General features: G+C 40.3%; 2 protein-coding genes across 2 annotated transcripts; one reads left to right on the top strand and one right to left on the bottom strand.

Annotated features, from left to right (window-relative positions):
• The first annotated feature begins 463 nt into the window (after positions 1–463).
• Positions 464–24,142, top strand: tet2 (tet methylcytosine dioxygenase 2). The gene is made up of 10 exons (XM_072463924.1): positions 464–1,224; positions 15,787–18,189; positions 18,657–18,747; positions 18,822–18,915; positions 18,995–19,203; positions 19,283–19,433; positions 19,516–19,605; positions 19,983–20,120; positions 20,202–20,538; positions 20,608–24,142. The coding sequence occupies exons 2-10, from the start codon at positions 15,831–15,833 to the stop codon at positions 21,936–21,938; spliced, it is 4,800 nt and encodes a 1,599-aa protein (XP_072320025.1). The 5' UTR covers positions 464–1,224; positions 15,787–15,830; the 3' UTR covers positions 21,939–24,142.
• A 297-nt stretch (positions 24,143–24,439) lies between these two features.
• On the bottom strand, positions 24,440–27,480 carry ppa2 (inorganic pyrophosphatase 2). The gene is made up of 12 exons (XM_072463546.1): positions 27,232–27,480; positions 26,819–26,883; positions 26,701–26,745; positions 26,342–26,395; positions 26,125–26,244; positions 25,952–26,038; positions 25,705–25,831; positions 25,428–25,555; positions 25,231–25,316; positions 25,081–25,150; positions 24,967–25,006; positions 24,440–24,539 (listed from the first exon to the last, which is right to left on the bottom strand). Exons 1-12 carry the CDS (start codon positions 27,416–27,418, stop codon positions 24,517–24,519), a joined length of 1,032 nt encoding a protein of 343 aa, XP_072319647.1. The 5' UTR covers positions 27,419–27,480; the 3' UTR covers positions 24,440–24,516.
• Between the last annotated feature and the right edge of the window lie 498 nt (positions 27,481–27,978).

Below are 27,978 nucleotides of genomic sequence, written 5' to 3' on the forward strand. Positions count from 1 at the left end.
CTGCTGGAAGGGTTTGCCACCTGCATGTCTTCATGGAGCCGTTATTGCTTTGCTGGAGTTAATCTGAAGTATGGTATTTCACTTTCGTGGTGACAAACAGATGAGGACACTGTCGAGCTCAAAACCTGTTACATTCTGCACATAAGACTAAACCAGGACAACAACTCAATTAAGTCAAACCAGGACTTAATCCAAGACGAGTTCTTAAAGGACACAACAACTTTAAGTGCGACAATAAGCCTTATTTTTTTAATGAATTTTATGTTTTGCAAATACAATGTAGACTACGAATATAAAAGTCCACATTTCTGAAGTATTTGCCCCCAAACGCCCTGCTCAGTCCCCACAGTGCTGTCTCTGTACACTGGTGCACTGGAGCCCACGTGGGCAGTGTCAACAGGAGGTGGGTCTTGGCAGTCCCACTGTGCTGGCTTTACACATGCCTAAGAGTTGTCTTACACCGCGCCGTCTAAAAATGAGCCAGTCAAAATAAGGCCAGATCGCAACTGCTTCTAATCCAGGCGAACGGGGAGGGAAACATTTACTACCACCACCAGAACCCGCACTTGTGATCAAGAAGAGGAGGAAGTCTTGAAAAAGGAGGGAAAATACTCAAAGTGACTCTGGCTTCCTGTCTGAGAACGAGAAGGAGAGATAGAGAAAGAGAGAGCGAGGGGGTGGAGAGAGTAAAGACAAGAGTGTGCACAATTTGAGGTACAAAAAAAAAGTCCGGTGGGGGAGGGTGGATTCCTGTCCCATGCAATCCAGTCCGGTGCTTGAAGGGAGCCATTATAGTAGTGTTCACTATTGTGTGCGGCTGACCTAAGAAGAAGAAAAAAAAAGAGGAGGGGAGCCGAGAAGGGAGGGAAAGAAAACCTGTCCCTTTGTGTGGGAAGAACTCAGCAGGCTAGTGATTTTGTGATTATTTCTGCAAGCCAAGCCTCCTCAACCCTATGCGAGCATTCTGGCTTTGCACACCACACCACTCTATGGTATTGGACAGAGCAGGAACAGCGACACCAACGTGTCTCCTGATGATGTTGGACGCCGACGTCAGCCTGGCTTCCATGAATATTGATGTGGAGGATAGTCTGTTTCATAGAAGAACAGAAGGAGGCAAGATGGCTGCCCTTTAGGATTTGTTAAAGGGGAGAAGAAGAGGAGAAGAGAGATTCGGACGGTTTTTTGTTGGATTTTCTGCAAAGTGGAGGGACAGGAAAGCAGGTGAGAATGGGAACAGTGGGTTAATGAAAGACTTGCCGGGTTTCCGCTGTGAGCTTAAGTGCGTTTGAGGTTGAATTTTAACCCCTGGATGAGGCAAAGCTCTTGCCTCGTCGGTAAGAAGTAAGAGCCAAGATAATAAAGAGAGGATATTTGCCAGACCCAGTCCAACATGGCTGATCTTTTTTTAAACTTTAAACATTGCTCTTCTTTTCTATCACTACCAGATATTGATGTTGTATGTACTGTACCAAAAAACGGTACACTTGGATTTCAATGAAAGACTTGGCTATAGTAGTAGGCAGTAAGATTGTAATGCTTTTTGTTTGCTTTGAAAACACATATGGCTTGCTTTGTGTCTAACAGCTATTACAAGAATATGACATTGGCGATTTTCTAAAGTTTTGTGTACACTCGATGTGCTATTCCACTGTCCAGTCAGTGTCTAGTGGCGAGAATTTGGTGTACTTTGAAGGGGAGCCTGAGGCCGGACACTCGGAGCAGTAAAGTGCACAGTGTGCGCACAGCAGTAGGGCTGGAATAGCTTGGTGGCTTTGTGCATCTCCGTGAATCAGCTTTCATTGCTTTCACCACTGAATGACAAGCAGACACAAAGGCAAATCCCAAGGAGAAGCCAAAGCAATGGGAGAACTGTGGTAGTGTTGTGTGAGTGTAGGCTTACTGAAGGTCAGAAAGCTCAGGCAAAAATGAAACTCTAAACCGGTGCACCATTAACTAGCTGCACAGGATAGGGGATTCTGTAGCAAAGGGTGCCCGATGATTTGGCAAAAAAAAAATAAGCTTGGTTCTAATTTTAAAATGGACACATCATGTAAAATGTATGAGTTTATAACCATGTTGTTACAGTGCGGTCTAATCAATAGGTAAATCAGAGTGGTATTGCAATTGATTCAGGGATGCTTGAGTAATCCTGCATTGTCCTGGCTTGAGTGATTGGAAAATTGGCCACAGCTCGGTGCTTACATGTGGTTCAAAATTAGACTCCACGTCATACATGCAGTTTTTTAAAAATCAATAAAGAATCTGCTTCTTGCTACACTGAAATACCACTATGAAGAGGCTTCTCAGTTCTGCAGTATTAAACAGGAAGTCAATGGCCCCATTTCTATAACTAAGCAGTGTTATATTGCTGTTTACAAGGAACAAAATGCAAAATATGAAAATGTAAAATGCTAACAAAAAAGCACAGTATGTCTAGCACTTTGTACTGTAATGTATAGTTGTTAATGAAAAAGTTTGTCTTGTGTGATCCTTTAGCTATTTTGTATTGAGAACACATTTTACAGTTATTACATGTTTACGACAACTAATTTATGTTGCCAATTGCCACACAAGTAAGTATGTATATCTATGTTGTGTCGGTGTTACCGTTTAGAATTGTATGCCGTTTTTAGATCATGTTTATGGTGAAAAGTCAACCGCTCCTCCAAAATAACACCAGATCACTATTCTGTTTGTAAGCGAAGCCACAGATTATGACCACAGCACACTGACCTAATTCCTGCCCATGATAAAGCGGGAGATATCCTGAGTTAATCACTTTTGCATAACAAAGCAAATTCTTGAAATAAATCTATACTGTTAGTGTAGTGGCAATTGGCATATGGGCAGCAGGTCCCAATTCACGTTCACTAATAGCTTAACTAACATGCTGTTAGTTTTTCTTGTGGGGACAATAGCTTAATCATTAACATCTAAATGGGTCATTAGAATATAGCAGTGATCTCACTTGCCAGTTGTGTATTGGATGTGTATTTTGCAGGTGTCGTTAAATGCTATAGCCTAAAGGTAACAGCTCAACTAAATAGCTAGGTTTGTTAACACCAAGAATAATGACAGGGGTAAACTGGTACTTCACCTTATCTTGAATAGACTATGTTTTGGGAGCAGTGAAGTCAAAACAGAGGTAGCAGCAGAACGTAGAATATAGTAAAAGGCATGTTTCGGTATGAGGAAGGAAGAGCTGTTAGTAAACCTAAAATAACACTTGGCCAAGCCTCTATGACGCAACGTGTTGGCTGTGTTTTGATACGGTGAGCATGGTCAGTTAGTGTGTGCCAACACTGGCGTTTAAGCTCAGAAAGTATGTTTCCTCTGTACTTTTGGCTAGTTTGTTTAGGTATTGCAAAAAAAGTAGGCCAACAACTAAAGATTGTCCGAAAAAAATAGCATTAGACTGTTTTATATGCTCGAAAGCATCATGTTGGGTGTAATAAACATCATTACCTGGTTTAATTATGTCCACGAAGTATGACTGTATACTAGCAAAACAGTATAGGCAAAAACATAAAAAACTGTGTATGTCGAATTCTTTAAAAATGTTGTCTCTTAGTACTACATCAATTTAAATGTAAAAAAGTATTGCATTATTTGATCTGTAGATTGTATTGAACATGTTGTGTAAATCCTTTTGCAGTGCTTCTGTTTTATATGCAGAGGAAGAGCCTATGGGGGTTGTGTGGGGGATGGGCAGATAGATCCATCACATGCACATAGCTCTTGTGATCTAACTACACCTAACTGATAAAACAGCACATTGGGACTGCTCTTCGGTCAGGGTTGTATAAGTCCCCTTTCTGTCACTCCAAGCCTTCAGACAATATCAGCTTTTGGAGGGAGAGAATGTCCAGTTGCCATAGCGTTGCACAACAATGCAGTCCACACACAATACAACCCTGACCCTTAACTCTGCCCCGGCCTGCAGCCTACAGGTCTCATATTCCAAAGGACTCTGTGTGACCACTGCAGTGACAGGATGGACTGTGTACAATGCAGTATATCTGTTCTGCCTAGGCCACAAGTGAGGGCTATTGGAGGCAAAATGGTGAGATACTCAGCACCTGTATTGATTTTGGTAATATTGATTGGCGTCCAGTCTCCTACTGCGGGCTGTTTTGCTACAGAGAATAGTAGAAAGGCACTAGCTGTTTCTGCACAATAAAAGACATTCCATTTTGTATGTGATTGAGATATTTGACATTTGGTACAATACAATGAGTTAAAGACAGCACAATGCACTTAGACCAAAGATAAAATAGGCAAAGGAGATTTTAATTTTACATTTCATAAATATGACACATCTGTCATATGTTCAAATCAAATGTAGCTTTTACTGATAACAAATGCTTCCTAAATACACAACATTGGATATGATGGCTAAGTTGCGTATGTTCCAATTTGGTGTTTGTTTTTTTCAAACGATAATCCAATCAGAAAAATGAGCCTCACATGAGTCATTAGTGTTGTCAGTTCCTACAACTAAAAGCAGTTGGTTAATACCTATAAATATCTCTTTGATCAGAATCCTCACTCCCTGAACCAATGCACCTTCAGACATTCATGAATTAGTGCTAGTGCAGATTCTGCAGCTCAGTGAGGGAACTCTGGAAGTTCTGAAGTTTCACATGAGGCATGGCCCGTCCAAAAATTGAGGAAAAGGAAACAAGTGTGTGTATGTGTCCTTTATATGCAGGTTCAAGCACTAGAAACCCAGGTTCAGATGTGATTGCAGTACCTTTGGAAAGAGCTACATACTGTACATTTAAGACATTTACATTCTAAATCCTGCTGCACAGATGAGCCACTAGTCATAACTCTTGATAGAAAATAAATGGGAAATAAACATAAATTGGTTGGCTGCACTGTTTGAACTGATCATTCTGTTATGATATTTTGTGGCTTCTGCATGTCTGGATAAAAATGATACAATCTATATTCCATCCCCTTTTGCTTGTTACATAGTATGTGTGTAAGTAGGCCGCTTTGGGTCAATGGCGGTCAGTGGTGTGCAAAACTATGGCCTTATAACCAAACGCATGCTACCACCCAACGACATTCCAGAAAATATTATCCACGACAATCACTTTGCTCCAGCGTTAATACCGTTTCCCCATTTGTTCATGGACCGCCCTCTCATCAGTTTAGTCAGTAGAAGCCTGGGAGATTCCCTAACGTGACCCGCGATGTGCCGGGCGGCGCAGCAGCCTAATTATGTAGTGAGATCTCTGGGATTGTGTTGTGAGTGGCACAAGCCAGAGGAAGTGCGGCTGCTTTCGGGCCCGAGAGCGTGTATCGATGTCAGCCTTTACCTCGGGGGTGACAGACACTAGCGAGGGTGGTGATTCAAAAGCCTCCTCCACGTGAGCGTACACGTGGCCGCTCTGTTTACAAACACCATCCTGGCATTCCGTGTCACGCGAGCGAGTCAGCGGAAGATTGTTACGTAACATCCCCAAAGCGAGTAGCATCGCTCACCTCCCCGCCCAAGCGCTTCTCGACGCCTGGGCGATCGGCCGGGAAACGTTCATGCTGTTTCTACGGAGACGAGATTAGAGAAAATTTATGAATGTTTGGCTTGCTTGAAATGGCCAGCTTGTAAAAAGTCTCGTAAATTTTCAAATATGTATATTTTTGCTTCCCCTGTTACTTAGCGCAACACATTGAGCCAAAGATATAAGGACGCCAAATATATATTGGAACTGGGTTTTTACCCAGTTCCAATATATATTTGGCGTCCTTGTACAGCTATTAATCACTGAGGTTTTGTGAAACTATCTCTTAAAAGTCCTTAGAAGTCCTACAGCTGCTGATGGCATTGCGTTCAGAAGAGAAATAATACAATGTATTTATACAAATAAATCGATCTTATTTTTGAGTTACTAGTGTGACTTAGTGTGGACGTCACAAAGGCGCCGGTCCAGCTGGCAGCCCGGTGCAACGCTCCGCTCTTTTTTCACACTTTTTTCACACTTATGTGCTTTATCTTTTGTATTTTGTAAATGTTTTTCTACTTTAGTTGTACGATCGGGACACGCGCTGGAATCGCTTAATTCAACTTGTTTCGACTTTGTTCGGCTGGATTATTGAGTGTTTTTCGTTGTGTCGTCGTGATGTGCGCTAGCTCTGAGCTAGCCCCCCGGCCCCACCGGCCCCACCGCGCTCCTCGGCCACAGCCGCCGTATGGATCGGCGCCGGTGCGTGTATACAAAGGAGGAACTCATGAAACTGCGGAAAACCATCGTCTTACCCGGAGATCGTCACGTTATCCCGGCGGACATCCTAATTTTTCCCCTCCATCCCTTGTTGGGAAATGGGAGGTTTTGTCTATAGGAGTTTTTGTTTATAAGAGTTCTTCTATTGAGAGTGTTTTTTAAACTTCCTATATTCTGTGATCTGTCCTTTTCCTCTGTATCTACTGCGTTGTATCAATGAAATTTCCCCATGTGTGGACAATAAAGGATTATCTTACCTTATCTTATATCATGCTGGTCTTTTTAAGAATTCCATCTCATTGTGCAAACTATAGGAATGTTATTCATTCAATGCAGAGGTTATGAGTTCTAACCTAGAGAAATGTCTTGCATTAACCTTCCACCAAGGACAAAAACAAAGATGGCAGCATGTCTTCGAGGTTGTCACAAAGCATTTAGCCATCTACAAATGTTTTATCTCACAGAATATCTGGAAAGAGATTATCATAACTAATGCGGCTGCCAGATAATCTGCCAGGCTTCATCGCAGTGCTGCCTCACCAGGGTTCACACCGAAACAGTGCTGCTGATGGCTGTTGGCCCAGCTCTAAAATGGCTGTCAGATATGCACGTTATGTTGCAAGGAGCTGTCACATAAAAGGTTAGGCCCCATGGCCCCCTGTTGTCTACACAAGAAGCACAAAGAGCGACAGCTGGTCCCCTATGTCATGTAGGAGCATAACCCCGGCTCAAGTCTTTGAATGACATAACTAACACAGAGACACTGCAGTGCTCCACACTTAATATTATGTTCCCTGTGTTTGAGAAGATTGACAGACAGACATGTTTACTCTTATGCAGAGGAACAATGTTATGGTTTACATGTGAACATCTAATTTATTTAGTAGCTATTCAAATGGGGGATGGGCAGAATTTGCATTTCAAATTTCATAAACATGACCTATTTCTGTCCCTAGATACAGGGTGAAGACAAAATATTGATTTAACTGATAACTGTAATGTCAATTTATACTTCATTACAAAAACACTGAACATAATCAATTTGCTTTTGGTTGCCAGATCCTAGTGTGTTTAAACCCATGCATCCTCTCTCTGATCAGAACGGTCACTGCCTAAAGCCCAGCACCTGCAGCCCACCATGAGCCAGTGCTAGTGCAGCCTCTGCAGCTCAGTGAGTCGGGAATTATGCAGGTTCTGAGCTGAACATGAGGCATGGCCTGTCCACAAACTGAGAATTAGGACAACTTGTATGTTTCTTCTATCTGTTAAGGCCCTGGCAACCCAGGTCCAGCTGTGATTGTAGTTAATTTTCTTTAAGCATTCCCTCTTGCTAAGTTTTGTCTACCATGTAGAACTAAATTTAAAGAATTTATCATTTCTATACCTCCATATAACAACAACTTTCATTTGACACATTTGGGCAATTATCTGCACACCCAAGAGAAGGATTTTTGTTCAACTTTGGACTTTATTGGAAAACATGCAAGTTTGCATTTAATGTTTCATACCGTTGGGAACAGGAGCTAAAGTGATGCCATGGATCACTGAAAACACCCCTGGCTCAAAAGGATTTCATTCCATTCAATGAAAGTCACGTGGCTCTCTCTCAGTGGGAGAGAGGCAGCTTAGCAACAGTGGCTTAGGTCAGGCTGCTTAGAAACCAATGAGCTAGAGAATATCGCTACTACGTTCACTTTCACAGCTACAAAAGAGCACTTTGCAAAAGACATCTTGCTCAAAGTTCAGGGCACCAGACGAGTGCATTTATAACCCAGGACGTCTGTTGTTAGGTGGCAATTGCTCTTTTTGTTACATTAATTAAAGTACTTCCTGATCGAGCACGAGAATTCTTTTGCTTTGCCAGTACTTATACTAGCACTGCATCGGGCGTGGACTGAGAAGTGTAAAATGTATTCTACTGGTTTCCCATTTAAACATGGTTACATACATACATACATATATTTCAGTACTAAATAAGCTGTTGGATGCAGAAGATTCTAAGACATTATGTTTGAAAGTTATTTTTTGCTGAAATTCTACTACTTATACCAGAACTCTACCAACACTGCTACTGCAATTACTACTTCTACCGTTACTACCATTTCTTCTTCTATCAAACTTACTTACAACTACTATGACAGCAGCTAACTTAGTGAACATACGGTACATCGTAAATTCGTGTACTGTTTACTGAAAGTAAATTTGTTGAAGAAAAGTAAAAGTGTCACAAAGTTCACAATCTTCTTTAGCAGTGTCAAATAGCTAAGGCTAATTCATTTGCCAATAGCGCCGGAGTATATGTAAATCCTGCAGCGTTCCTGGCCAAAATAAACTAAGACCAATTACCAACAAGAATATAATACGGTTCGACGCTTGCAAATTTATTCCTGGAGATTTCATTCAAAAATTGTTCCTTCATCTGACATTTTGACATGAAATTGAGAAACTATTCCTGAGCTAATCCTACATAGTGCTTTAGGGGAGCTGGTGACCATGGTGATGCCAGTGCAAAGCTGGTCCTCTGAAAATGTACTGCCATCGATTGTGGGATCGATGTATAAAGCACATGTGCGGAGGGGCTTTCTCTGCACACGGCTAATGTTTAGACCAGATGGGCTGCAGAGCGCTCTGAAGATGGTTGCCATGGCTACAGCGCACCCTGAAAGAAATTAACATTGCTCTGTGCACAGTTCATCAAGTTAGACAGAAATATTGACAGTCGGGGAAGACAAAGGGGGGAAGAGGATATAAACAGTCGAGGGCAGACTACTTGCAGTATTTGTCTGTTTCGTGCATTAATTCTTGGAGCTTCGGTGCTGCTCAGCTGTAATCCACAGAAAATGTGTTTGGATGCAAAGTGTAACCTTTATACAGGAAGTTATGTTGTATTGCGTTTTCATAACCTTATTAGGCAGTCCAAATGGAACAAGAAAAGCCAGGCCTACTGGTTTTTGATCAACGATAATGTTCAGCTCCATTATCCATCTCAGCTAAGTTATGATTATATAAAACGTTGGCAACTAAGATATAGATACAGACTGATCACGCAAGTAGAGCGAATAAAGAGATAGAATAAGCTTACAATGAATAAGGCTTGAATAAATACAATTCTCACTGACTTTGACTTTTTGACATAAGCAGGATCAGTACGGTTAGACAGGTGACGCCTCGAGTATATATTTGTCATGCATTACTTGTTTTACCTGTTTAAGTGGAGGTGTGGTCGCCTCACACTACACACACATTTGAACTATACTATTTGCTTTCTTCATATATTTTTGATTTTTTTTTTTTTTTCTATTTGTGTAGCCTGGCTGGATAAAGCGAGGGGCCTGGCTGTGCAAGGCCACTACACACTTCGAGCAAAGTAATGGGACAAAAGCTCTGTGCAGCCCACTTTCCCTTTTATAACCGGTACATGTGCACACTACTGTTTTAATGGGTAAAGGTAGCATTATCCATTTACTTTTATAAACAGAGAAGCTGGCTTGAACTTTGAGCTATCCATGCAGGAAAAAAGGTGTGTGTTATTAATCTAAATTGAACTATTAAATCACAACACAATTACTATTTTTGATATTTAGCTCAATGGTAAAAATAGCTAAATTAGTAATCAATTCAAGACTTTTACAGGTTTAACTAAAGGCTACTTTGATCTAAAAGTGAATCTCTCTCTCCTGTCTTCAATGATTACCATAACTACAACTGTAGAAGAAGTAAAATGTCATACACGGGATGCACAGTTGACAAATACAATTATCCATCAATAAAATACTACTAAAAAAAAAGTCAAAATTTGAAAAGCAATCTCTAAAGCAGGACAAAGGCAAGGACAACATGACAGAGTTGCAGTACAAGTACAAAAGGAGCGCTGGGATTCTCCTTGAGCCTCTCACATCTGTCTCGCATTAGACATAAAGAACAATGCAGATTGAACTGCTCCCTTCATCTTCAGGAGGGGGAGGTCGAAGTCAAAATTACAAACAGAAATGTGCCATGTGCCTCGCTAGTGACTGATTTATATTCTGACAAGAGAGACTGCGAACATTACACATTAGTTTACCTTCGAGACAGTAATCTGAGAGCTTGAGAACTGCTGACCAAGACTGTTACATTGTTTAAGGATACTTCATTGACAAAGAGTAGGGTTTTGTTGTAGTAGTAGGTCACATTCTGGTTCCATTATTGCATCAGCGATTAGGCAGTGAGTTTCTGACAACAAAACAAGTCTCTGGTTGCACAATGTTATGGAGATTGTTATAGATTTAGCTCTTAGCAAGGTTATACAAATGAGTCAAAACCTTAAGGATGTGGGGGCCTGTTTGTGTCCTCAAATACAACAGATCAACCAGAAAATGTATTAAATAAAACCTTTTCTTGGACTATTAGTGTTACTATTAGGCCGTAAGGTGTGCATTCAACATAGAAAGCTGTGTGGGGTCTATTCTGAGGCGTCGGTCTTGTATTTCGACTCGTGTTTTATCTCTGGGGTCCACTCCTCCACGTAAGCAGTTCCCAAAGGCGCGTTGAGACTAACATGTATTTAATGCATTAGAAATAGCATCGGAAACAATGGGCATTTTGTTTGGACGCCGGAGTGGAGTGTCACATGTTGGGACTGACAGAAAGAAAGTAGCCTTGTGTGAGATGCACTCTAAGCATGTGATGTACGGTTTGAAAGGGATCTGCACATAACCACTACTAAGTTTGATCAGAAAAGTGGAAGAAAATATAAAAAGTAGGATTTTGTTTGGCGATACGGTGCAACAAAAAGCGATGAATAACGATGGTAAAATATAAACTTTGCTGCGGAATAAATGTCCAAACGATTAAACAATGAAGCAAACAATGCCTCTATGAAAAGAATGCAATATGAATAATTGAACTGTAATTCGATTAATCTGGCTTGTGGTTTGAGAAGGTGAATACAAAAAAAGTCAACGGTGCTTCAACAGTCAAGCCTCAAATGAACAGTACTGCTGTTGCCTGGAGTGACGGTCTTCTAGGTTGCTTACAGTGCCGTCTGGAATGCAGTTGTGAAACGTAGGCCGGGGTCATGGAGTCCGTGCAGCAGCAGGTCTAGCTTCATATTTACATCAGGCGGCCATTTGAGCGGAGTAGAATGCCAGTCATCTGACCTCCTTACTGGTGCTAGTAAGGATGGGATTTCATGTACAGTTGTAACTAGGGCTTTGTTTGGTTGTACAACTTGGCAACTCTCTTTTTTTTTTTTTTTTTTTTGAATAGCCAGTAAATTGAGAGATTTACAATCTTTTGAGAGGCCGCACGTTTCGGACGTTTATCTTCTAAACAGGAAGCAGTGAAAGAACTGAAAATAGAAAGGAAATGTTCACTTGAGATGTGTTCTGGAGACTCTTCCATGCAGCGGCGGTGCGGCGGTGGAGCGGGAGTGTGATTTACAAGACTGTTGGCTGAATTGGTCTGGACTTAGAGTGAACAGAGCCGGTCTACCAGCAGCTGTCATTGGTGCTGGATGTCGCATGTGGCTGCCAAGTCATGCCAAATAAACTGTCTACTATGGCTGCGCTCATATTTCACTGGTGCCTACTGCTAAAACAAAAACAGTGTAGAACTACGGCACCGCAATGGGACACGCACCCGACAAACAGAGTACACTTCTCCATTGTCTTTTTTGTTACAGACTGATTTCCATTAAATTTACTATAGTCAAAGTATACTGCGCATACTATCGACGTGCCCCTGGGCAAGATATTACTTATCATTATACTGTTTGCAAAGGGCATTCAGCGTAGAAAAGGTCCTGACAAATCACTGACTGGTTTAAAGTAGATGAATAAAAAATATGACAAGTTATTGTTGATAAAGGTACACAATTAGCAAGTATTGTTGCTTCAATAATACAAGAAGGCTTACTTCAATAATGCAAATAAAGAGAGCACTAAAGTAACTGTGTTCATAAACACTATATACATAACTATGAAGGCGGTAAGGACTTCTACAACAACAGCACTTACTGTAGCTGGTTGGGAGGAAGTGGATGAATGGCACACATCAGAACAGTTGTGTAATTACAGGGAGATGAACACAAACAAACACATAGAAGCAAAGGCTGTTTCTGGAGGGAAAAGCCCCAGTTTATTTAAAATATGTTAGAATGTATGTTAAATAGTGGAGCCAGGTCAGTCTACACTTCAGAGAGTTCTAACGTCCCGCAAACGCATGCAACACAGGCACTCGAACACTGCATCGGCTTTAGTTTAGTGCTCTACTTCCGGAGCAAAAAATAGCCCTTCCTGTTGGTAACAAAGAATAGGTAATATGTCAACCACCAACTTGGACATTACCGGCACATGTTTATAGAGTAGTATGCTCAGAGTGCACACACTCAGCTGGGATCCCTGGCTTTGTTCTAGCAGCTTTACTCTGTGTGTGGTAAAACCCGGAGTGTCCTATGTGGAATGGAGCCAGTGCGCTCAAAAGCTTCTTCACCCCCTGATCTTTTCGTAACTGATTTACAGGCTATAATCTGGGGCCAGACACAACAAAGGACACGCCTGGGCAGGGGAAATCCATTATTCTTAAAACACTGTTTGTAGATCAAGTTGGCATTAAGATACTAAATCATATTGTTTGATTCTCTAACTTTCTGTTGGTTAAATACACAGTTCTGGAACGCCCACCGAGGAAACTGCTGTTGTGATTTTGGGGTTACAAAATAAATGTAATAATAATAATAATTAGTTCATAGTTTGAATTTCTTTTGATGAAATAGTATTTGCAGAAAATATATTCCAATATAATCCAATCTAATTATTGTTTTTAAAGAAATAAAAAGTCATATTTATCACTCTGTGGTTGAGTAATACTACATTTACACTCTTAATTACCCATTAATGTCTCTATGATACAAGACATTTTAAATAGCTATTAATACCAGTAGCAAACATTCACAAGACAATGTAAAATCAGCCACTTCCAGCAACTAAACTCTACAGTAAATGCCATTTGTTACAGAGCACAGTGTCTGTTTTGCAACCCTCTCATGGCTTCTTTCCTGAACTCATCTGTCAAAATTAGACATGTCTATTTGAATAACTTTGGCATAATAATAAAGACGCCTGTGTCACTTGTGATTACGCTGCTGATTGTGGAATGCGTCCCACTGTGGCACTTTACATCTGTTTAAAACATTTTATCTGTCACATGGGGAAGGATCCAATCAAATTCGCAGCTATGGGCATTTACTAGTCAATCTAAATAACTTACTACATATAACACTACAAGAATACCAATACTGAAGATTACAATAGACTATGAAAACAAATAGCTCCAATTTTTGAGGAATAAAATATGCACTAACTATTATCTCCAAGGATTGCCACTTTGAACTTGGCTCTGGTATTAAAGTAAGTACTTCTCAACTCACAGGACAGACTTGTGTTGACCAAATTTACATCCTATGTCATCATAATAATCATAAACAAGACATTAATACTGATACTAAGATTAGAAGATACTCAGATATATCATTCGAACAGTGCCCACAGGTTCCCACAAGTAATTCATATTTTCTTATCCATTTATCCTTATCAATGTGGTTACTCTGGCATTTAGTCATGTTTTTGAACGGAAAATAAAATATTGTTGGAGAATTAAATATACACAACAAACCTATTCTATAAATATATTAATTATTCATATTACCTAGAAATGTTGGTTTTGGTTACGCTTCTGTCAGTCCAAACTGAAATGGTAGTCGTGGTTTTCAACTTCCTGTTATACGCAACATTTTGAGGACTATTTTCCATTCAAAAGATACATTTTGTTTTAAATTATTTATCACTATCTCATCATTCTTTAACTCATGGATAGTGTTTGGGTAAAAACTATTCCTAACCCATGCAATAATAACTACTGACTGAGGTTCAATTTTATTACTGAAATGTGCATATGACCCGACACTATGCAACTAAAACTATGCATTATTTCGGTTACATAAAGTGATAATGGTTGCACATTTTCCCCTGTCAGACTATGTCCTCCAGTGGGCTCAAATTGAACTTCACTTCTTAGAAAACTAACCCACTTGTTCAAACAAAGACAAGAGGCAGCCTCACTGTGCCATTCACCAGCCGGAGTGTCCCTTTTGTACTTGTGGTGACGCGTCCTGCTCCACCTGCTCGAGGCAGCTGCTCTGTGGTGTGATGACAGCATCTACCTAGAGCACATGGCTCTAAGTAGCAGAGTTCTGGCTCTCTATCACGTTAGAGGTCCGACACCGCTAATGTCCTGCAGAGAGAAAAGAAACATTCATTAAGCCGAGGTAAAAAAGGACAGAGCCTCCAGACTGAATCATTTAAGTTTGATTTCTACCGTTTTTAATGTTTGCATCGGTTTGAACAAACCTTTAGGGCTGGTTGGGTACCTTTCAGTTTTCCTTTGGGTACCAGGACTTTTGGTACCTATTTTTAATCATTATCTAGACTGACAACATCACGTTTGTATAGTGATCTTCTAGGGCTAAATTGGCATCAACATATCTTATTCTATTATTAGTATTATTTTATTCAGTACTATACCATTACATTTACAGTTTAAACAGTAGCCTGTCCTACAAATCTTGCTTATAAGTATTTGAAGTTTTTGAAGCAGTAGTAGATGTGTGGTAATCATATTATTGCATAGCAGCAGTAGGTATAGTACTAATTTGGAGGATTACTTTCACAGTAACATAGAGTAACGTTAACGTATTATGTAACAAGTACAGCGAACAGAGTCATTGTTTACAAATGTGAGGCCCAGTGATGGAGCATTCTTATATTGGTCAGTTTGTTTGGCATAATTAGTTTGGCATGTTATTTCTGACTAAATTATTTTGATTATGGACAGTTTTTGAGGTAAGCTTTGCCTTGTAAAATGTTCCACAACAAGGGTGCGAAATAGCTTTGAAATAAAGTGTTTATCTCAGTAATTCCGCAATTGTGGTTGCAGACATTGAAGCAGTAGTATAAACTAATACAGATATCTTAAGGCAATACTACTGTATTCAATTGCAAAGGAACCAAAAAAAAAAGAAAAGGTCACTGGCAGACAGACTTGATGCAGTTTTAAACCAAGGGTCAACAAGATATATTCCTATTCAAGGTTGAGTTTGAGCTCCTCCTGGTGCACAGTGAATGCTATATTTCCTTCTTGAAGAAAGCAACTCATAAATATGACATATTAGACTGAAGCTTTCTGCATCGCAATGAAATTGTTTTGCAGATGCTATGTATGTGACATGCATAAATAACAATTTTATCTGGACCCAAAACAAATTATGAAATATAGAAATGAACACATTTTTGTACATATGATTAAACACCTTATCCACAGAACACCACGCATAACAAATGCTATAAATACAGAATAAAAATAAATAAAGACCAAGATATTTCACTTTGCGCTGAGAATAACGTTAAACAGTTCATAAGCAAGTCACGTTTTACTCTGCGGCAGTCTCCCCTTTATGTAAATATGCTGGCTATTGACTAATGAATATGACTAACACAAAGTTCAATCTGTCACACAGGGCGGAGCAAGGGCAGCCCCGTGGATGGACTGTAAGCTGCCCAGATGGAAACAGAAGAGGCCAGACATGAGACGGAAGAAACTCTGAGATTCGTTACCTCTTCAAACATCCCCCAGAAACTCCAGAATGGATGTCAGTCTGTGGAGGGCGAGGATACAAAATGGAACCATTACACTCCTAGCACAGTCCCCAACTTCATGAAGAGGCATAGGGAAAGCTCCAGCCCTGCGCCAGTGCCTGGATTGCTGGATCCAGCATCGCAGCAAATGAATGGAGAGATGCTGAATGGGGAGATGAAGCATGTGCCATCAGACCAGGCATTTCTGGTTCACCAGTCTAAAAAACTCAAAGTGGATCATCCAAGTTTAGCTGATGGCTTTAATAAAGCAGCTGAATTCCAGTGCAATGTCCAACAGACACAAATGAATGTGGACAAAAGGAACTGTAATTTATCAAATGGAGACGTATTTGGTCTAGTAAAGAACAAGCAAATAATTTCAAATGGTGCTACATCCCCTCCGTCTACCATAGAAGGGACTCCAGGAGATCTTTTGGAGAAAACCTTATCTCAATATTTTCCTGAGCATGTATCAATTGCACCACAAACAACCAAAACACAAATAAATTCCGTCAATGGACCAGATGCCAACAGAACCCAAAGTGAAGGTGCTCAAAGAAATGTCACCTCAGGATTGCCCACATTATCCCACATGCCTGCTGGTTATGTTATGAATGGTTTCTCCAATAGTTATGGAGAAGATCAACACCAGCAACCAAAAAGACAGCAACAGCCTTCAGGTTACTCTAGAGGTCAGATGGCCCTCGATACCAATACTGTAAACACCCCCCAGCCACATTCAAACGGCCCAGAAAGATATCCTGAAAAGGCAGATTTTCAGAAGTCAAATCACAATTCTTTTGTCAATCACAATGCTCCACAGTATGGAAATCAACCACAGAGGTATCAACAAAATACTGGTAATATTGCAACTGATGGTATGACACTGCAGGCCACAAGTCATACCGGATTGGTTAATGGGGTTGAAAACTCATCTCTGCAAGCAGAAAGTTTGTTAAATTCTCAACCATACAGCTTGACTGAGCGTAAGTCTCTGCAGCAACAGTACATGAATGCTGGCCCACCCCATTCACAGGAGAATAGTTTGTGGAGAAACTGCAGTGCTGAGTCTCAGCAGAGGACATCTAGTCCACAGGTTGAAAAACCAGTGCAAAGAGTGCAAGCTCATGGTGCATTTACGGACAGCAGTCAGGGGTTAAATGTTTTGTTGTCACAACAGCAGGACTCCCCTCTAGCACAGACACATTATACATCAACTCAGCATAAAAATGCCACTGAATGGCAACAGTCCCAATCTAAAACACCTCTCCTGGATCAGGCTTTCCTTCATCAAAATCAAATAACAGACAGAAGTTACCCAGGCAACAAGCAGTCAGAGCACTTAAGGGAACAGCAACACCTGTATCCTCAGCGGCCACTTTCACAGCCCCCACAGTATGATGGACAGCAGCTAAAGTCTCCCATCTACAGACCTCATAGTCAGCCACAACCCGGCCACCAATCCCTACCCTGCCAACTAAATGTCAATTATGCAGGTGAACAACTTAGGCAACACCTGTATTCTCCCAACTCAGGCAGCGCTAACCTCAAACAACTTGAACAACAGCAGTCTAACAACCACTGCCAACCAACTAACCATGTTGACTATCTCCAGCAGTCTGCACAGAACCAACCACATCTATCACAGCAGGCTAAAAGTGAACAGCAGAAGAGAACATCATGCTCTCTGCAACTACCTCTTTCACCTGGAGATTTTCACAAGCACGCAGCACTGCGAATGCATCTCTTACAAAAACAGGAGCGACATGGTCCTCCACACCCCGCTCAGAGCCCCAGTGATTTGAAATATGGCATCAAAACCATAAAGGAAGAACATGTCGATGAATTTGATTTTCCTGGTCCCAACGAGGAACTGGTGCCAATAAGACTGCCACAAGTCAAACAAGAGCCCCAAGAGTTCTTGTGTGACCAAAGCAAGAAACAGAGCAGCATCCTGGCCTCCATGGAGCAAAGTCTGAGACAGTATCAGCTCTCACCAGTGTTTGAGAAAAAGCCCATTGTCATCAATTCAAATAGGGTCAAGGTTGAATCTTCCGGGCCAATCACAATTTTATCAACAAGAACAGACCTAAAAAGAGAAGAAACAGTGATGTCAACCTCCCCCGCACTAGCTTTAAAAAGGCCCCCTGATTTAACTCCTAAAAAAGAACACCTTTTGCAATGCTTCATGGATTCTCCTATGAAGCTACTTGATACACCCATCAAGAATCTACTTGACACACCCCTCAAAACACAGTATGATATTGCATCCTGCCACTGTGTTGGTGAGTAGTTTGGCTGTTGACATTTATTTCAATACATTTTCATGTTTCACACCGCACAAATACTCCTCTAATGTCACAGAAATTATTATTAGACAAATATAAATATATGAGAACAGCTTTCATTTTTGTGTGTGTAAACTGTTGAATCATGTTGAGGAAATCTGCTCTACTTACTGTTAACATATTTTTCAACTTTTCTTCTCAAGCTAAGACTTGATTGGTGTATGACTATTATTTATATGTATAACAGGTTTAATTCTACCAAATAAAGTTAAAACTAGGAAATAATAAAAACATGTCATAGGCAATTTGATAACCTACAGAGATTAAAAGACATTTAGGCAATTTTATTACATCAAATCCGATGACCAAGAAATAAATCTTACAGTTGATAATGCAGTGCACTTGTTTGATGAGGTACATTGAATAGTATAGTCTAATTGTACGTCTGTTTTTGTGACATTCAGAACAAATCAGTGAGAAGGATGAAGGTCCATACTACACTCACCTTGGTTCAGCTCCCAGTGTCAAAGCAATCAGAGAGCTGATGGAGGAAAGGTAAATCACAATTAGAAAACTGACCTTAAATACACAGAAACTTATTTTTACTTTTCTCATATTCCACTTTGAAGGTCTGGTCTATCAGGTAGCGCAATAAGAATTGAAAAGGTGATCTATACCGGCAAAGAAGGAAAAAGTACACAGGGTTGTCCCATAGCTAAGTGGGTAAGTAGTACAGTATCACACAAAAGCAGTGGAAAGCCAATTCAAAAAGTGGAAAACTAATTCTACCATTCATTGACAGGTGATCCGGAGATCCAGTGTTGAAGAAAAGTTATTAGTGTTGGTACGCGAGCGGAATGGTCATAGCTGTGAGTCGGCCTGCATTATTGTAGCACTGCTGGTCTGGGATGGTATATCCCAGAGTCTTGCTGACTCTCTCTACAATGAACTAAGTCAAACACTGACCAAATATGGTGCTCACACACAAAGACGCTGTGCTCTCAATGAAGAGTAAGTAAAAGCAGTTCAGTACATGCATTCCTGCAATATTCAGTGGCATGTTATACTGTATTTGAACATTTCATTTCAGGAGAACCTGTGCGTGCCAAGGTTTTGACCCTGACTTCAGTGGCGCCTCCTTCTCATTTGGCTGTTCCTGGAGCATGTACTACAATGGCTGCAAATTTGCCCGAAGCAAGATCCCAAGAAAATTCAAACTACTTGGAGATGATGTGAGAGAGGTACTATATAGTAAAATATTGTACATAAAGCGTGTATACCGTGTTGATGGCCATGGTTTATTCGTATTTTATTATTTTACAGGAAGAAAGGCTAGAAACTAACTTTCAAAATCTGGCGACATTATTGGGTCCACTGTATAAAACAATGGCACCAGAAGCATATAGTAACCAGGTAAGCATTATAACTACGACAAATGTATTAGACAGCAATACGTATTTTGGTAGTTTTCTCCAGAATTAAGTGGTAGTACTCACAAGCAAACAGAAAAAATACTATCTGTGTTTATGTCCTCTCCGGTAGTGTTTATGGTTTGAATTTGCACAAAGAGGTAGCAGGCCTGGGCAAAAGGCTAATACAATGACAATTCTGCCCCCTGCTGTCCATTTACCATTCCAACGTCGCTTCATATGTAATAACGGCTGTGATGCACTTCTGTATAAAACATTTTTCCTAATACGTGTTTATATTATTGAAACCAATAAAAAAAATCCTTAAGGCAAATGTTTGATGATATATTCAAAATTAAAATGTGTTTTATCCTTGAACAGGTCGAACATGAACACAGGGCACCCGATTGTAGACTTGGACTAAAAACAGGACGTCCCTTCTCTGGAGTCACTGCTTGTATGGATTTTTGTGCTCATGCTCACAGAGACCTTCACAATATGCAGGGCGGAAGCACTGTCGTGAGTGTTTTAAAAAGGATAAATTGCAAATCACTTAATCAAAAATATTGTACATCTAACATAATTCTGCATGCTTTGAAGGTATGCACACTAACCAGAGAGGATAATCGGGACATTGGGAAAATTCCAGAAGACGAGCAGCTCCATGTCCTGCCTCTATACAAGCCTTCCAGAACAGATGAATTTGGAAGTGAGGAAGGTCAGCAGGAAAAGATGAGGACTGGAGCCATCCAAATCCTCAATGCTTTCCGCCGCCAGGTGCGCATGCTGGCAGAACCAGCCAAGTCCTGCCGTCAGAAAAAGCTGGAGGCCAAGAAAGCAGCTGCTCAGAAGAATGCTATGCTGGAAAGTGAAAAAGCTGAGAAAGCCCTTCAGGTTAAGATTAAACAGGAAAATAGTGACGCTGCTTTGAAAGCAGGTAAGACTATAGATAATGACTTTTGTGTATGTTTTTGCGAGGAGTAATCATTGTTTCTGTGTAACATAGGTCCTGTTCCAGGTGTAATGGGAGTACGTATGGATCCAGGTCAGCCACATCATCATCATGGCAATATTCCATACCAGCAACATCACCTACAGCAGCAGCCCTCACACGCAATTCCTCCTACTTACCCTGGCACTGTCAATTCAACCAACTTTCCGAGGTATCCTAATATGCCAGGATCTTTTCCGAGCACTTCCAAATCAGGCAGCATGTATCCTCCTCAGCCTCCAACATCAGCAAGCTCTTACCCTTCACCTCACCATTTACAAAGCGCTTACATGAATGGGTCCAGTCATCCATACCCAGGTTATCAACGCAATGGCAACTTGCCTGTTGGCTACCCTCCCTTTTATGGTTCAAACCCAAAACATCTGGACATGTATCAACAAAGACCATCACCTTTAGAGGAGCAGTATGGAGTTCCTCAGCGCTACAACTATCCACCCCGGTATGGTGAGGCAGCTTTACAGGTCAATGGGTACAACCCTTGTGGCATGGGACCTGTTCATCCAATGAGATCACCTTATCCTCCATATGGGCCAAACGGAACTACCAATACACACTATATTGACCCGCACTCAAGAGTACCATCAGCCCATGGAGGTCTAGGCAATCAATTTCCTGGATACCAAAGTCCATACCTTGCGTCTGGCCCTCAAATTTTGCCTCCAGGTCAAGACCCCTTGCTTAGTCCGGTCAAAACAGAAATGACTAGTGCACATATGCTTCCTGGCCAGGTAAGTGCAGGGTGCCAAATGCCGGCAGCGTTATCAGCTCTGCAAAATGGGAACGCTATGGGAACAGGAATCAAACAAGAGCCTGGAACGCCGCAGACCCCAACGACGCCTCAAAAGCCTGAAGTGTGGTCAGACAATGAACATAACTTCCTTGACCCCGATATTGGAGGGGTGGCGGTTGCACCTAGCCACGGCTCCGTACTAATCGAGTGTGCTAAACGTGAACTTCATGCTACTACACCCCTTAAGAATCCAGACCGCAATCACCCAACACGCATCTCTTTGGTGTTCTACCAGCATAAAAACCTGAACGAGGCCAAGCACGGTTTGGCTCTATGGGAAGCTAAAATGGCGGAAAAAGCTCGGGAGAAGGAGGAAGAAGCCGAGCGGAATGGCGGCGAAGTGACCCCCACCAAGAGCGGCAAAAAGGGAGCGAAACGTGAGCATTCGGAGGCAACGGAAACCGGGGAACCTCCGTATAAGCGCTTCATCCAATCGCTGCTCGAAGGATCTTTGTCCAGCACAACCAATACTTATGTCAGTACGTCTCCATATGCCTTCACCAACGTCACTGGTCCTTACAGACAGTTTGTGTAGACAAAGGTGCCAACGCAAACCTCCTAGCAAGCGTCGCGTCCTCTGGCATTCGTACGCCGTAAGAGGAAAACACACCTTTTATGTTGACGTCTTTAACAAAGCTTTACGGACTGTTAAAGATGTATTTATTTTCCTCAGACGTTTGCAAGATTCAATTCTCTTTGGTGCTTTTGGTCAGGTATAGTAGTACATACGAACCTATTTTTACTGGAAACAAAGTTATGCTTATTTTTGGTATTCAAAATCTTTACATACAACACTGATTTTGTAGACATTCTTGGTGCTAAAGTACATGCTGTTTATTTGACTTCTCAAGCCTTCACACTATGGTTACAGCACTCAACTCGTCGACACTGATCACGCTGTTACACTCTACTATAATGATGAGCCTCATAGTCGTTTGAATCGGTGCAACGCACTTTTTAAAACACGCGCAAAAATTTGGTATCAATTATGTGAGCGGGTTCATGCGACACATTTTTATACTGTAAAATTGAGCCGTTCTTATGGTGCATTTTTTTAATTTTCATTTATAGGATTTTTTAAATGAAGCGTTTTAAATGTTTGAATGACGTTATCATCAGACAAACCTGAATTGTGAACATTACGTGCAGTTTTATGTCTGTGGTGCTTGATGCTTGTACTGATAACATAAAACAGGGTAAGCTCAGTGTTGTCATTCAGAGGGCAGCTGGTGTGCTGTTGGGACTACATATTGTATTGTAAAGTGTAAGATAAACATGTGAGATTTGTACAGTAAATTAATTTTAAAATTTTCTGGAATCATGGTTATAGTTTTGTTGTTAACAACTGGCCTTTCCATAGCTTTTGTTTTTGTTTTTTTTGGGTTTCAGCAGGTTTTTTCGTTGTAAGGTGCTACTCATCCTATAGGACACACAATGCCACTGAGAAAGCTTTTAAATAATGTACAGTACAAATTTGTCACATACCTCAGAATCAGTTTGGCAATAGGACTAGAACATATCCTATTGTCTTTGTTTTGTTTCTTCAAATAACCCTAGAAGCAAAAAAAAAAAGTAGTTCTCTTGCTACTTTCTTAATAATATAAAAGAAAGTACATGGATATTTAGGGTGAAATCAGGGAAATTCTATTCTGATTGCGTAGTCTTTGTCATAAAGCCTGTATCCATAGTTAGTTTTCACTCGCATCCCGATAAAGGTATTTGATTGGAAATGTTCTCGCAAAATTGAATTGTACCATTTTAGCCAGTACAATTTTAATTTAAAAAAACGATGCACTGAGCTGACAAAGGGAAACTGAGGAGCAAATACATATATTACTCTGAAGTAGCTGTTTTGTGTCTGTGAATAACAAAATTAATTTATGACCACTGATTAAGTGTATATTTTCTCCCCCTTATATTTGAGTGAACAATGTGACGTGTAGCAAAACAATGTTTAACTATAGTATCACTTCACCCATTTGTCAATTCATTCTCTTAGAGCACTTCATTTATTTGAATTTTCAGCCTAATATGTAATAATGAATGACTAAAGGTTTTATTTAAGCATATTGTCAATGTTGATCAAATAAATTATGTCACAATGTATATACCAAGGATTTGTATTGCAGGAAAACAACAAACTTTGTTGGTAATATAGGTTGTTTGTTAGGTAAAAAAAATAATCCACTACTACTATAAGCAAGCATCATGATCCCAATTTATCCATAAGGTTTGTGTATAATAATAATGATGTTTACATTTTTAGTACCCTGTCAATCAGTAGTGGTTATTAGTTTTTCTTCAATGTTTCAGTTGTGTTCTTCAAATCTACATTGATGTAATGTTGAATGATATTGTACAGGACCCAGCGACAGTAGCAGGACGGGGATTAAGAGTCAGAGCGGGTAAAAAGCCATACTTGAAAATGCTTCAGTGTGTTTGAATGATTCAGCATTACTTGAATGACTTTCGAGGCTTAAGCTAGTAGTTAATACAATTGATACAGGCTTTGTGCAGTTAGACACTAAAAGGTATACAAAGTGCAACATTATGCCTCATTTTATTAGGCTTCGTTTGCTCCCCTGATGATTGGTATGCTACAAAAAAGTTAAAGATGGGTATATATACTGTAAGTATTGTAATGTACTGAATGCAGTTTATTTGAAAGCTGTTTATTATATCATTCCTGATATTGCTGAGATGTGGGTGTTTTTTTAATAAAATGTATATTTATTTGAACCTCGTGTCTTGTAACTATTTCACTAACACATACCACCTTTATTTAAATGAGTGACTACAATTTAACTCAAAAGACTTTTTTAATTCTGCCCCAAATAAAAATAGAAAAACAACAAATAAAAACATTTTAGTTCACAAAGTCAGGCAGGTAAAAACAAAGCATATAATTACATAACAATTGAGAAAATTTGCTGTTCAGAAACACAACAGTTAAAAAATGTCATTATTTTCGAACTTATGTGCTCGTGATTATATCGAAACTGTAGTAAAATGGCACTTTACAGAACCGTCTCTTACCAAAGGACGTAGCTCTAATTAATTCCTGGTGCCTATGATGACAGTTGATGCTGTCGGCTGCATTTACTCCTGGTCCTCTAGACAAAATGCCACTTGTCCACTGCAGAGAGAAGTCAACGTCAAAATAATGGTTAAAATGTGTTACATACAGTACAGTACCTATAAAGTTACTCCTTCCAATAACAACTGCACACTTTCTAATACTTCTGTAATAGGGTTAATTCTGGATAGTTCGTGAACTATCCAGAATTCTCTCTCTCTCTTGCTGGACTAGATATAGGAATGGTTTAAACGTGTTTAAACCATTCCTATATCTAGTCCAGCAAGAGCTCTTCTGTGTTTATAAAAGCCACAAACCTTCACCTTACAAGTTCTGATCATTTCACTCATTTCATTCACTGCATTTCATCTCAAACGTTTAGGGTTTTTCTCTCGTCTTTTTGTTGTTATTACTGCCTAATTTTATCGTCATAGCATAATTTCACTCTTTTTAAATGAATGGAGAGCAATGTATCAAATCAACTTACCATCTGAAGACACAGGAAGCGCACTACCAAACGCAGGTGCCTGTGATCGCACAAATAAAAGCTGGTCAAGTTGTCAGTGGAAGTACGCAAAAATTGGATACGAATATTCTTTACCGACTGGACCACAGCGTTCGCTTTGTCGTCACTGCATTTGAACGGACTGTCACGGCACGACACATTTTTGCTGCAACGTGGATAAAAGGTTACTTAGCTTCAAAATCCACAACAGCACAGAGTTCGCCTTGTGCCCGCCATAAAACCAACCATTCGATGTCCCCGGCAGCTGATCGCTTCTGTACTAGTGCCTTCCAGTGCTCGTGGGTGGACTTAACGATCTCAACTGCAAAGTCCTAGAAATAACAATGGTACATTTATTACAAAAGCAGCATTTCAGATAATGTATACATATGTTTCAACCAGGTCATGTTTCGTTTGATACTTTTCTGATCACATTTTACTACCTTGTCTTTAAACTGTTCACCAAATCCAAACTTGTTCTCAGGCTTCCCATCTGGAACCTTATATTTCTTAAACCATTCAACTGTAGCTTCCAAGTGGCCTGGTCGGCTTTTGCGAACATCCTCTATGTCTGCAGTGACAAAAAGGAAAGTAAGATTTGTAACATTGTGGTTTTCCACCTAAATTTCAAGTTTAGCAAAGAGGCTAATAGGTTAGTTGTAGCTTTTGCCACAATTCAATATTTAAAAAGAGGTCATATTTGACCAATGTTTCACCCACTGTTGAGGTTCTGAGCATCTGGATCTTCCGCATTGATAGCGATGACCTTCCAGTCCGTTTCACCTTCATCTATCATGGCCAAGATGCCCAGCACTTTCACTTGAATTACTTGACCTGGACGGCACACCTAAAGAAAAAAAAAAAAAATTAAATCAACATTCCACAGCATCAACATATGACAAAGATACTCCAATGAATAAACCTTTGCCTTTTTGTGTGTATATAAACAACATGAATGGTATATCACCTGAGAGCCTATGTCACAAACGTCAATAGGGTCATTGTCCCCACAACACTCTGTATTTTTGTCAGTGTGTTTTGGATCCTCCCACGTCTTGCACAAAAAATGAGAGTAATGGGAGAATAATATTGACAAAAATAAAATGTATATACAATAATGTGGTTTGTAATGGTCCTCACCTGCGGGAGAGCTCCATAGTTCCAAATATAGCCTTTATGAGGAAAGATGTTTGCCACGTATCTGAGCTTTCCTTTCTTCACGTCCTGTTTGATTGGATTTAGAGATTCCTTTGTTGCAATCTGGAAAATAATAATTATTTGAATTAGATTTTTTTGAATAGTCACTGTAGATACATTTAGAATAACAATGAACAAAGACACTGAAACAGTTCTTTACCTCCATTTTGGCATTTGACCATCGAGGCACTTCCACAACCATGTTATAAAGCACCTAAAGACAGAGAGGTCAATGTCGCATCTTACAAGAATGAACCCACAGCTCAGTTACATTTAGAGGAGTTTCCTCCCAAAAAGGGTCAAAAGGCTTATAAAATGTCATTTTTTTGCAGATTTCAATTAAACATGTTTGTCTGTTTTTTCTTATCTATCTATATATCTACCAGAATGCAGAATGTGCATAAATTCTGGTTGTTATACCTCTGTAAATCACTCCTTGTTGACTCTAGGCAACCTCAGAAGGGGTTAAATTCCTGTTAGTTTACATGGCATTTACATTTGAAATCCTAGTTGACATACCTCAGAGTCACTCTTCTTTGTCTTCTTTGCTGGAACATCATTATCCTGCAAGAAAAGGAGAAGCTATATATCTGTGGCAATCAGAGGAAACAATTGTATGTGATGTTGTCAAGTTTACCAATTCTTTTTCTGCAACAAGAGGGATGTCATGGAATGGAGAAATGTACTTTCCCTCTGACGTCTCTGCAAAAACATAAGCAGCAATATGATATTTATTAAAGAATTAAGCCAAACAGCCAATACAACCTCTTCTGTTTCTGAGGGTTGAAACTTCACTCATTACTTTAAAATAATGCATTAAAAAGACAGAACATGAGATGAAGATTTGTTTCTTTACCTCAATTGCCTCAGAAATGAAAAGATTTTATTTAAGACATTTGGATTATTTTAGGAACACAAACGCAGTCCACGTGCAGAAGTCTATGTATGTTCAAGGTCACGTTTCTGTCTTTGCTTGAAACAGACGACATTTACATCCACAACACAAACGTAAAGATCAGAGAAGCTTCATGTTTCATAATGACAACTTACTGAAATAAATCCGGTAGTCGGGTGCATTGGGGCGCCCTCTTTCCTCTGTGAGATAATGCATGCTTTGACGTAAATACAGTAGGTATGCAGCAGCTGCTTGCGTGGCCTGTTTGTGGCTAGAAGTTGGAAATGGACCGAAATGTTTGAGAAAATAGCCAAGCGAGCAGCGCGGCCGCAGAATCCTCATTATAGGCACTTTCTCCGTGTTGTTTGTTCCTGCTTCCGGTTCGTCACGGCACCACGCGCGTTCTGTCAGCGCGGAGAGAGCGCGTGGAGGAAGTGGAGCCAACAAACGAGAGGCATCGACTTCCGCCACGAGCCTTCACAATAAAGTCCCGCGATACTTGGTCATATTATCATTGTCACATTATCATATATCCATGGGTCATATCTACATATTTCATTACAGATTTACTCAATCAAGTTGGCGCATATTCTGAAACTTGTCATACATCGGGCAAATCGGTTGCCGTAAAAGAATTCACTTCCATTCATTTTGGCAGAGCTTCTCAATGTGTGGTGCGCGCCCGTTTGGAGGGGGTGCAAAGAGAAAAGTTTATTATATATTACTCAACAGACAAACAGCCAGCAACATACAGAGAGCAGTGGAGGGGTGAAGAGTGTGTGGCCCGGTTGCCTTAGCGTTGGTTTCATGAAAAGGGCCTATAAGTCACTTCCTGCTCCAACATGGGGAGTCTAATTGTAATCTGTAATTGTTTGAATTGTTGGTCATTGTGTTTTAGATAC

Source organism: Eucyclogobius newberryi, unplaced genomic scaffold (assembly GCF_026437365.1).
Source record: "Eucyclogobius newberryi isolate DKJ021-1_F unplaced genomic scaffold, fEucNew1.0.hap1 SCAF_4, whole genome shotgun sequence".
Taxonomy (NCBI): domain Eukaryota; kingdom Metazoa; phylum Chordata; class Actinopteri; order Gobiiformes; family Gobiidae; genus Eucyclogobius; species Eucyclogobius newberryi.